The 12032-nt window shown below is 39.6% G+C and overlaps 1 protein-coding gene across 1 annotated transcript; it reads right to left on the bottom strand.

The window, feature by feature from the left end:
- Window positions 1-1408: 1408 nt before the first annotated feature.
- On the bottom strand, window positions 1409-8042 carry fgf17 (fibroblast growth factor 17). Its single transcript, XM_074639832.1, has 5 exons — window positions 7636-8042; window positions 7506-7542; window positions 6786-6963; window positions 4308-4414; window positions 1409-1898 (listed from the first exon to the last, which is right to left on the bottom strand). Exons 1-5 carry the CDS (start codon window positions 7665-7667, stop codon window positions 1608-1610), a joined length of 645 nt encoding a protein of 214 aa, XP_074495933.1. The 5' UTR covers window positions 7668-8042; the 3' UTR covers window positions 1409-1607.
- Window positions 8043-12032: the final 3990 nt, after the last annotated feature.

Here is a 12032-nt window from a genome sequence, read left to right as displayed (position 1 = left end):
TACACATATATATAAAGAAAGAAAGAAAGAAGCCCACCAAAAGCAATTTGGCAAAAGCGAGAGTAACAAATTTCCCCAAATGAAAATATTTCTCAGTGAGTCTGTGGCATGTAATACTTTAAGGCTAGAGCAGAAAGTGGTGTACTCCCATCAATCTATTATCAAATGTTTTCTTATCATCATCACTGCAAAAATAGCTCTCATTACATTTACATAAACACTGCAATATGTTCTACTATCAATGTTAATTCAGTCTAAGACTCATGTCTTCCTTCTTTGCCAAGTTCATTAAAAGAGCTGCGTTGTTCGGCTGAACTCCAAATAACATTTTGATCTGTCTTGGAAACTATTCTGTTGTGATCCCACTCTGCAATTTGCTCAGGAGATTAAAAGTTTTCTTAGCAATGCTTTGGAGCATCAACTGATATCAAAAAATGATTTTGATTATATGTTGCAGCAACACCCAGTAGCATACGACCCATTTTTTACACACTCTCTAAAATTAGAAAATCAACCATTGAGCCAGTCCCTGGGCGCCCTGCAGTAGCACGAGACCAGTCCCTTACAGAACCTATATCACAATTTATTGATTTACATGTCAAACAATTGATTCATCAGCTTCCTTCTTACCTCAAAGACACCACTGGAGACACATCAGGAGACAGGTTTATCGCTGAAACAGTTTTTTGTTTTTTTCCCCAGAATAAACTAAGAAAGACCCTGTTATCTGTGATTTGTTTCTTCTGTTCTTACTACTACTGGGCACCCGATACTGTTCAAGATTTGTCGCTACTTTCTACTTTATCATAAGGCATTTTAAGTCATCATAAATATTAGACAGGGCATAGACAAATTAACATATGTAAAAACTTGATGGAACAAAGACATGTCCCTCGTTGTCAGTGCAAGTTGTATGTGTTTGACATACAGTAATAGGATTTTTCAAACTTTTTCCTTTCACAAATTCACTGATGTAGATTTCTCTGACTGATGCTCCTGCAGTTTGAGCTCAGAAGATTTGGCCTCTTCGGAGCTCTTTTAGTCGTTCCATGTTGCATTTAACAAACGTAGCAAACTGCTTTTAAGTCACTTCTTCAATTTTCCATGAGGTTTGAGCATTATTTTGTTCACCCACTTCATTAAATAATGTGAAATACTAGGGGAATAATGGGAATCCTGTTTAGCATATACAGCATTATATGAAGCTAAATGTAATTGGATGTGTTTTGTGTTATCAGTGTATTTTGGTTATGTTCATGCAGCATGATAAATCTTTTGAGCAGTTTTTTTTAACATAGTTGAAAATGTAGTTGGCCCGTATCATAACAAGTCATGCTAAAGTTTGTTACAAACCACCCACCCTATTAAAAATGTCCCTCCATCCCTCGCAGCTCTCCACCAGTCAACACATACACACAGGACCATTAAATATAATCCATCTTCTTTACTCTCTTTCAGTATTTACACGTCATCATTTTACAGCCATATTACTTTAGATTTATGGTATTTTACCCATTTCTTTTGCCTATCAAAAATATACAAAAATAAAATTGCATCTGTTTCTTCCTATATCACAACTGTCATCAGTCCATTTCTTTTGCTGCGTGTTAGGAAGAGGTACGTGATTTCCTGTTTCGCTTCGCTCGACGTGTGGCCGGAAATCGGATGAACTCAAAGTGTTTGCTTTGGTCGGTGTTGGGGAAGGGAGGCGGGCCCGTGTGTAGCCTCTTGATGAAATGAACCTCCCTCTGGTTCTCCCTCGTCCTGGACGCTTTGATGGGCCTCCCTTTCCTGGTGAAAGCCACATACCAGCCCTCATACTTGGCATTCTGGAAGGCCGTGTAATTGTTCTCCAGTACGATCTCTGTGAAGATACAATCCCTGCTCCGGCCGTTGGGCTGCGTGAGAAGACAGAAAAGGGTTCTTATGTTAGAACTGGACAGACTGCATACATTCTGATTCATTCATTTATCAAACAGAAAACTGCTAAATCAAACAGTCATATGATCTCAAATAAGCCAGTTCACACTGGGTTTTTTATTTTTTATATCAAAGCCTTCTGGAAGTGAGGCTATGTGACTTTAGAAAGAGGAAATAACACGTTTTCTGTTACAAATGAGTAGTTGAAGTTATAAGCGATAACCCCCTCAGGGGTTTTGGTGCTACAGTCTTACTTGGTCTGGTAAGACCAGAAGCTAATGTTAGCTTACGTTAGCAAACCTGCAAACATAGCTATTGCAGTGTAATGGACCCTTTAAGTCGTTTTTTAAAGTTTTAAACTTGTGTAAATATCTGGACTTTTTTATTGCAACACAAACTATAAAACTGTTTGTTTCTTGAGTTAACTTCTGTTTAAGGAATATTTTTTGGGGGAAATACACATTTTGGAAAATGCATTAATTTGCTTTTTTGCATTAGATGAGAAGATCGATAACACTATCATTTCAGCCCATTAAATATGAAGCCGCAGCTAGCTTAGTAGCCTGGCTCTTTCCAGAGGTAAAATCTGCCTACCAGCACGTCTACAACTCACTAGCTAACACGTTATATGATTTTTTTTTACGTTACATTCATTTAGCTGAGGCTTTTATCCAAAGTGACTTACAACATGTGGATAAAACCCCAAAATTGCAAAAAAGCATGCAAGTTCAGCAAATAGGCTGAACTGCTTCAAATGCTGCATTTAGAAAAAAATTGTTTAACGGAAGTAGTTTGGCTTATAATTTTCCTGTTTTTTTTCTTTTTACAACTTAGACAATGTGATAGATTAATTTTGTCACATTTGGATCTACAAATTTCATTGTTTTGGAGTTGCAAACTTTAAAGCAAACTTAAATGGGCTCATTAGTTCTTATTGCACAGAAGTGCTAAAAAATTAATGTCCTTCTAAAAAATGATTTATTTCATCTTGACTCTATCCCTCAGTGGGAGCCTGTTTAAAATCTATAAACATACATTACATCAGCCACAGTTTCTACACTTTTGAACCATGATGAGAAATATTATGACTTGTCATGTCAGCCAGACATGTGAATCCATCTTTTCCATTTCCATGAAGGAAGTGGAGAGTTGACTTATGACCAAATTCACAGGCAGTGCATGATGGGAGGGTACTTTCCTCTCATCGCCGTCAGCCACGGCCAATAAGACTGAGCGACTATCACTCGGTCCTCTGAGAATTCCTTTTTTCCAGCACATCATGTCCTGGGCTGACTGACAAGCTATGAGACTACAATGACAATGGATTGAAGCTTTAGTGTTTGGAGCTACAGTGTGTGTTGTGAGAGAGATCTGATAAGGTGAGGCCAGGCACGGATTGTAAGATGACCAAACTCATATATGGATTTAAATTTACCTCATGTGTTAAATTAACTGACTGGTTTAGACTGACAGAAACACTGTACTGATTTTTACACCATCTGAGTACATTTTAACTGTATGTTTGGCAAAGAGTGCATATTTAAAATGCTACATTGTGAATCAAATGTTGCCTTAAAGTAGGGTAGGCAGAATATATTTTTATTCATTGGGCAAAAATTCCATAATAACCTTTCTGCGTATTGCAATTCAAGTGTTCTGAGAGAAAACTATACTTCTGCACCTCCTCATGGATCTGTTTTTCAAGCTTTAGAAAATCTAGCCCGTGACTTTGGCCAATCACAGGTTATTTCAGGAAACTGCTTACCCTGGGCGACCACTTGAATCACAATATGCTGAAAGGTTATTATTGAATTTCTGCCCAATAACGCCAAAATTAAACTGCCTCCCCCAGCATTAGTATGCGAAGATTACTTGATGCAATTCCTATAACAGACCCGCCTGTCCCTTGGAAGACAGCATGTCAGTGTCATATTTTGTGTCGCAGAGATGTGAATATTACACGAACAAACACAGCACTTTCAAGCAGGAGACCTGTGTTCGAGACCGGAGTTTTGTTTTGCAAATTACATCAGCGACGTTTATCAAGTGTTTTGTATTGACGGTTGTTACGTGTTTTCCGTACTGACATTACGTTGTTACCGTTCGTGTTTTACTTTGTTTACATACTTATTTTAAGCCCAAACATGATGTTTTCCCTTAACCTAATTAAGTGGTTTTGTTGCCTAATCATAAATAAGTCTCTTCGGTGCCCCCTGCTGGTACTGCACGTTAATACAGGCATGTAATATTCAGGTCTCCGCGAGTCAAAACGTGAAACTAATACTACCATACTATAACTTCAATTTGCTTTTTACTTAATTTTGTCACAGCACTGATTCCGCTCGCCTTGCTTTCAAATAAAAGACATCCAGAAATGTATATTGTACCTTTCCAACAAGTTTCCCCTTCCGGTTCATGCAGAGGTAGCGCCCACTTTCCGCACCTCTAATTCTCACTCGACTGCCAAAGGTATCCGTCTCCACGAAAAGACGAGCTGCCAGAAAAAGAGAGGAGAAAGTCAGAAAATCTCCAAGGACAAACAAGACAAGAACATAGTGACACAACCAACCCAGGGACTCATTTGTTTGGCTTTATTTTGAAAGAACCAGTGTGTAGGATTTAGTGGCATCTAGCAGTGAGGTTGCAGATTGCAACCAACTGAATACCCCTCCACTCACCCTTCCCTTTCCAAGCGGGTCGGAAAACCCAGAGCGGCCTTCAGGTAACGCAAAATGTGCAAGCTCTCTCTAAAGCCAGTGTTTGGTTTGTCCACTCCGGGCTACTGTAGAAACATGGCGGTGCAACATGGCAGACTCTATGAAGAGGACCTGCTCCCGATGTAGATATGATGGGCTCATTCTAAGCTAACGAAAACACAGGAATGAGCACATAAATATGAAACATTATTATGAATATTATATTCTGTTTCTGCCAATAAATCCCCCTAAATCCCACACACCGGTCCTTTAAATATGTTTTTGTATTTTCAAGATCATTTTCATATAAACATGCACAGACAACCATGCATGTCCCTTGATGAATAGCAAATATTATTCCGACTAGACTCAAATCTTTTTGCATTGATGCTGATGCTCAAATATGAAGAACTGCAATTTCTACTTTACTGCGCAATATCACACATAGATGAACAGCATTTATTGTCTGCTATTTGTTCATTAAAGCTCATGGTCTGCATTTAATATATCTAAAATTTAGACAATGCAGTCTATGTTACATTTTTGTCAGTTGAGTCATTATGTTACCTGTTAATATAAGAATTTGCTTTTACTTTCTAGTAGGCTATAATTTCGTATGTGATTTTTTTTTTCTCAGTGGACGATATCTCTGTTGAACAGTAGAAACTCTTGAATCAATAAGAGCCTTTAGACACCCACTGGCCCAGGTAACCCTCCTGAAATTATACCTCGAACAAATGATTAAACAAATGTTATCACCGAACGTTAAAGAGCTGTATTGGAAGCAGAATATACATTCTCAATTGAATTCGTCCTGCAGTCAATTATGGCCATTTGGCATTACAACAGCCTTGTGTATTGGGGCAATAGAGACAAAGGACTTGTCCTAATCAGCCGCTAATTCGTCAGACGATGGCTTCATGGATACAGCAGGGTGGCTGAATTAACATATAAGCCTGAAAACACATCTCAGAGGGAGGGACGAGCAGGCTGGAGGAGAAACTGCTGGTTTCTGCCCCAGGACATCAGTCCCCAGCAGGGGCTTTCAGGCTACAGGCTAATGTCAGGGACCAAATATCCTTCAGAGAGTTTCACTTAAGTCATGTGAAGAATCTGTTAACATGTTTTTGCCATTTATAGCAGGCCAATCTTTGTTTACCAATATTTGTACAAAAACACATCAGTATTGTCAGGCAAAAAATGACAGTTTTCCCTGCAGATTTTACATGCTGACAGTTTGAGACTGAATTATTGTGAGTTTTGTTATACTGAGGGTGCTGACTGGCAGATTAAAATAAAAACAATAATGTAAATATCAGTCCAAACCAGCAGCAGGTTCAAAGAGCTAAGCACCTGATTTTCTGATTTTTATTTATTTTTTAATTACCCTGTGATTTTTAAAAATCTCTGAAGGTCAATAAACAACTTACAATTGTTCTAAAGACATTTCCACAATACTCCTCTAACTATCAGGATGAAGAAATATGAGTTCACTGCATGTTTAATATAACATTTTTAACCAGTTCCCTAAATTGTAACTTTTTCCAAATCCAGACAAAGATAGTGGCTGGAAATTTCATATCATCTTACTCAATTTGTAGGCCTATGACGTGAACCAAAATGTACAATGTATGTTATCACTTATATTGGTACAATGTTGACTTTACTTGCCAGTATTTTATAGGCTATTTTTATTCAAAATATTCACATTTTTTTTTGTGTTGTGGAAAAAGAGCAAGGACATGCCATATCAAGCTATACCTGCTGTTGCATCTCGAGAAACAGGTTAAAAAAATTGTTTAATCTAAAAGGCTAAACAGGAGCTTTTGAGGATTCTGGAAATACCTCCAGAGCAGCAACAACCCTCTTAAGGTTTGTCAAAGATCAAAATTAGGCCTATTTATTTATTCAGAAAAATAGGATGCTGTGTGACTGCAGTTTAATGGTAATACATGAGAGACACAATCTAGGGATAGTGTAAACATGCTTTTGTCCCAAATAAAAAAAAAACTGACTGTATCTTTTGTTGTCTTACTTTGGTTGTAAAGGATGCAAGTGAAGCAGACCTGCAGTGTTGAAATAAGGAAACCCCTCCCTGGATAGCAAAAAAAAAAAAAACATATCCAAATGTGCTAGAAGGTTACCATCAGGTCTCGGGTCAGCACTTACCGTACACATTTCCCTCCTCAGCTGTGGCGGTGACCCTTTTGCCCTGAATCTGGACGTGTTTCCCGCTGGTGCGGCTGTAGAGCTGGTAGACCCGGACCTGTCTGCGGCTGAGCTGGTCCGTCACTGCGCCCTGCGTCCTCACATACTGCTTAAAATTAGGAGACGGGTGATTCTCCCCCTTTTTTAATGTAAAAGGGAAAAATGAAATACATAATTTTTTCTAATCTGGGGAATCTGGGATAAAGACATATATAGCCAATTGTATAACCACTTTAACAGGTTGGACAAATTGAATTCCCCCGTATGATTAGAAGGTTAGTGATAAAGGCCTATCTGTTATATTCATATTCCTTTTCTAGCATGTGAATATTTTCCTGTAGCCTTTTTATGACCGTCAAACCACTGCATGATGGTTCAGATATATTTACATGAAAGACATGAAATACTAACAAGACATATCTGATAGAAATCCCTGTTCGTAATATGTGTCCAGTATTAGGAAATACATATTTTTTTCTAATCTGGGGAATCTGGGATAAAGACATATAGCCAATTGTATAACCACTTTAACAGGTTGGACAAATCCAATTTCCCCCTATGATTAGAAGGTTAGTGATGAAGGCCTATCTGTTATATTCATATTCAGAAGTATATTTAGAAGTGATTTATTACAACTTTTTGTTGTTAACTTCTTCATATTGTAATGTAAAGTGCGCTTACCTGAGCATGACACCACAGCACGAAGAAATGAAATGATCTGCAGAAGTAACAATAAATGAAGAGTTGTTATAATAAAGAAGTCATTATGTGGCAATCTTACAATCATAGTCTTTACATACTGTCGTCTTACATGTAAATACAGCGCTGGTTTATTCCATACATTCTCCTTTTTATTTCATCCGATCAGATCCGATCAGATGCGTCCCAGGAGGAGGAGGAGGTAAATAAATCCAACAGAGCTCATCCAACAGTGTTGCATATGCGCTCCTGACCTGTCCATCCACAACAACAACAGTCTCTGTGATACAACCACCTCGGAGTTATTTCACCTCAGACATTTATCAAAAACCTGATCCAGCGGACTGAGTGTTGGAGAGTTCTTCAAAAGATCCGCGCAATAACGTATCACCAGCGGATCCATCCATTATAACGCTCCTGGTTTTAGGTTGTTCTGGACATCACTGGGTGGTGGTGGGGGTAACATGTGAGGGATCCTCGGCTCGGAGCAGGTCTGCTTGGGTTAAATCCAGGTTTTGAAAAGCCCTCTGTCTCAGCGGGATCAGGCTGCTCACTGGTTAAATGTTGAAAGGCAAAGTCCCTCCCTGAAATCTTTTCTATTATGGGTGGGCACAGCAACAGGACACCTAATGATGATTTACTGTAGTGGGACAGTAAATAGATATCTGAAAATATGTTTAAGATTAGCAAAAGAAAAAATTCCACATCCTAAAGTTAAAAAGAAAACGAAAGTGAGAGCTCAAATTTCATTCAAGACTATCCCTCTTGTCTGCCCTTATAATGTAGATCATTACTGCAGCATTGTATTTAAAAGTGAGTTCCTAATGGCACCTTATGGGTGTGGCAATGATGTGTTAGAGAGACCATTGCTCCACCCCCCCACCCCCCACCTTTTATCTTATGTTAACTGGTCACACTTCCAGCTCATGTTAAAGGAGGCCAAAACAAATCATGCAGACAAAAGGCCTGTTTCATCTATACTTAATAAGCAATCAACATCCCAAAGATGAGCAGGATATACTGTCTTTCCTCTCAGATCAATTAATTTACATAGAAGAGAGGAGAAGATAAGCAAGGAGAGGAGAGGAAAAGAGAACAGAAGCAGAGAGAAAACAAAAGAAGAGAAGTGAAGAAAAAAGAAGATACTATAAGAGAAATAATAGATATTATTAGGCTATACACAAATCTGTCTCTATTGTGGTAGCTGCTGAGTCCAGATGAGGCATAGTTTTTGTGTAACCTGAAGCTTCAAGTGCCTTCCCATCGAACCCTTCTCACGTTCTCTTGACCCCACCACCGCCACCATTGCCCCCTTCCAGGGCAATAAAGTGGTAAAATGCAGCAGTTAGGCATTTCTGACATGTTGATCTGCCTTTGACTGGCTGACAGGAGGCAGCAACAGCAACTGGGTCAGTCATGTTGATGTCACTTCTTACGCACTTCCAGTACATCACCAACCAGTTCCCCTCTTGTGCTGTACCGAGAGAGCCAGGTCGTGCTTTAACAGCATAGTGTTTGTGTTTTTATTTACATGAGGGTGCATATTAGCTGGCCCACAATATCCATATGTCACTATATGATGAAGCAGTAAAATCATCTGTAGTATTTGCTGTCCAAAGAGAACATGATGACCATGGTCAAATCCGATTCATTGTAATCTATCTGCACAGTTAAAGGCGAATTGACAAACACTTTAAAATAAATAATAATGAAAACAGAGAAATTAAAAGAAATTATAACAATGACGAAATTGAAAAATGTACAATATCTTAATCCTCATATTTTACTATTTTGGCACCTGGTGTGCAATATATTATTGTATTTCTTTGTGCTTACAGGAAATTATGAAAGGTGTGCACTAATGTATATCATACTGAGTTGCAACTTCAGAACGACACCACCACCAGTAGGCCTTTTCCTCAGCACACATTTTAACACGTCTTAGCAGGAAAAGCACAGGTCTCGTTAACGAAGGCGATGTAACCGTCATTGAACCCGGATACCTAAAAAGTCCTGGAACTGGCTCACCTAATCCGAGTACAGTCATGATTGATGTTATTAAATGTAGGGTGGGTGATTTTGAGCAACTGGCAAGAGTAGACAAGATTTTTAAAAATTATCCAGTCGAAAAAACGAGCCCAGTGTTGCCAACTCTTTTCCTATGAAAGTAGCTAGCAGCATTAGCTGCTAACTAAAACTCCCTTAATCTAGAGAGAAAGTTGCCAAGATGGCAACACTGACAGTCCGTCACTTCAAGCCTCACTGATGAACGTGAACGGCGAAGATGGCTATTGTTAGTACTCACAGCTGTCAAGCAGCTTGTGGAAGACTCCAGTGATGTATAATGAGTGAATTCTGCTAAATGGCACTCGGAGAGCGCAGACCTCCGCCAAGCTGCCCGAGTACGATTGTCCCCCCTCTCCGTGCAGCTTGCGCCATCATCCACGTGTCATTTTTGTTTATGTTGAGATCAGCTGTACGTAGCGGAACAGAGTAAAACACTTCATTGAAACTGGACAGAAGCAAAGTAAAACTCACCTAAACCGTCTTTATTACTCTTTCCAACAATCACCAAGTGTGCTTTGGTCGAACTCAACAGTAATTTCACAGAGTTTAATCAGTCATCAGTTACACTGCGCATGTCTTAAAGCCTGTGGTGTTAATGCACAGGCTGAGCGGAGTTATTAAAAAAAATTCCCGAAGCCGGATCATGATCCGAATCGCCACCAAAATCTATTGGATTGTTCATTGTGTCACACCCCACACCTCCAAAAAATGTCATTCAAATCCATCGCGGTCTTTTGGAGTAATCCTGCAAATGGACAAACCAACAAACCAACAAACCAACAAACTAACAAACCAACGCCAGTGCAAACATAACCTCCTTCCCAGGCCTTCGGCCTTGCAGAGGTAATTACTTCTTCAGCCTGCTGTCACAGGAGCTAACAAGGATATTTTTTTTTATTTGAGGGTAGGGTTGGATGTGGGTGTGGAGTACTTTTGCAGTAGCTGCTGTCATCACTGTGGAATTCACATATCTCTGGCTGTGCTGTGTTGTCAGCAAGATGTTTAGGTAATGGGATATGGAAAGAAGAATAAGCGGAGATAGGGCCTCAAGAAATGACGCTTGTCTAGCTCTTCTACCGCCAACTTCAAGCACATAAATACACTGTGACCAGACCAACCCGATCTCAAGGGAAGGCGTATAAATAGCACGACATTACAAGGACGTTGCGCCTGTCATGAAGACACATTTTTAGGCTTTTTGTTTGTCATTTGTCCGCAATTAGGTTTAGGCAACAAAACCCCTTATATGGTTGGGCTTAAAATAAGTACATAAACCCATCAACCTCCCCTCCCGTCCACCAGAAGCAATCTTTCTCGATTTTTATTCTACTTCATTCGCTCTGAGAGTAGCATTTATATTTTTGACATTGCATTAAGTACAGACTACATGGCGTACAAATGACACGCCGAAAGCAAGAAGCGTCCTTTTTGCACACTAAATGCCTCGCAAATTATTGTCTCATTGATACGCTTTTTCGTGCAACCGGGGCTGGATCAGACACTTATTTATCAGTTAGGGTACAAGAGTGAAATACTGTTCTTTTACAAGGAGCAAAACCAATCAACTTTCCTTTTCTAGCATATGAATATTTTCCTGTAGCCCTTTTATTTTTTTTTATCCCTGTTTGTAATCTGTGTCCAGTATTAGGATATGGCTGTCCTTTATTTACACGTACAGGCATCTCGACAAGTGCAGAGTGGAGAAGCCCAATGGCACAGGCTAGGTCAAGACAGCTCAGTTGCAGAGGTGGTGCAGGAGAACAGGCGTACAACTCAGACCTGCAGGCCTGTCTTTCAGCTAAAGCCAAGAGCAGGGGTTTGTTTACTGTGGGTTTTCTCTGAGTGCTCCTGTTTTTGCCTAAACTCCAAAGGGTCAGGTGAATTGGAAACTCCAAATTGTCCCTCTGTTGTTTTGCATCCATCCATCCATCCATCCATTTTCCACTGCTTATCCATACTGACAGCCGGCTTAGCAAGGTTGCCTAGATGTCCTCCAGCTCCTCCTGGGTGATCCCGAGAAGTTATCAGGCCAGATGAAATATGTAATCCCTCCGGTGTTCTGAGTCTTCCCCGGGATGTCCTTCATAATATCTCCAGATCAAGGCGTTCAGGGGACATCCTGATCTAATGCTTCCTCAATGCCAGATATGAAGATAGCTCATGTCAGCCACTTTTACCCATGATTGTGGTGCCTATGATAGGGGTGTGAGAAAATACCAATACACTTGAGCATCGCAATATTATGTTTTGTGATCCTGCATCGATTCTCAAAAATGTTTATATTTTTAATTAATAGTTTACGTGGCAGACAGTAGCTCAGACTGCGCAAAAAGTAGTGTTGTGATGTTGGATGTTACAGGGACTGTGATAAATGCAAATGCAGATCCAATGTGTTCTGATTGCACTAAAAAGTAAACTTTCTTTTACTCATATTTTATGCAT

Source organism: Sebastes fasciatus, chromosome 6, assembly GCF_043250625.1.
Source record: "Sebastes fasciatus isolate fSebFas1 chromosome 6, fSebFas1.pri, whole genome shotgun sequence".
NCBI classification, from domain to species: domain Eukaryota; kingdom Metazoa; phylum Chordata; class Actinopteri; order Perciformes; family Sebastidae; genus Sebastes; species Sebastes fasciatus.
The sequence above is the reverse complement of the archived record's forward strand: the minus strand, read 5'-3'. Positions and strand labels throughout refer to the sequence as shown.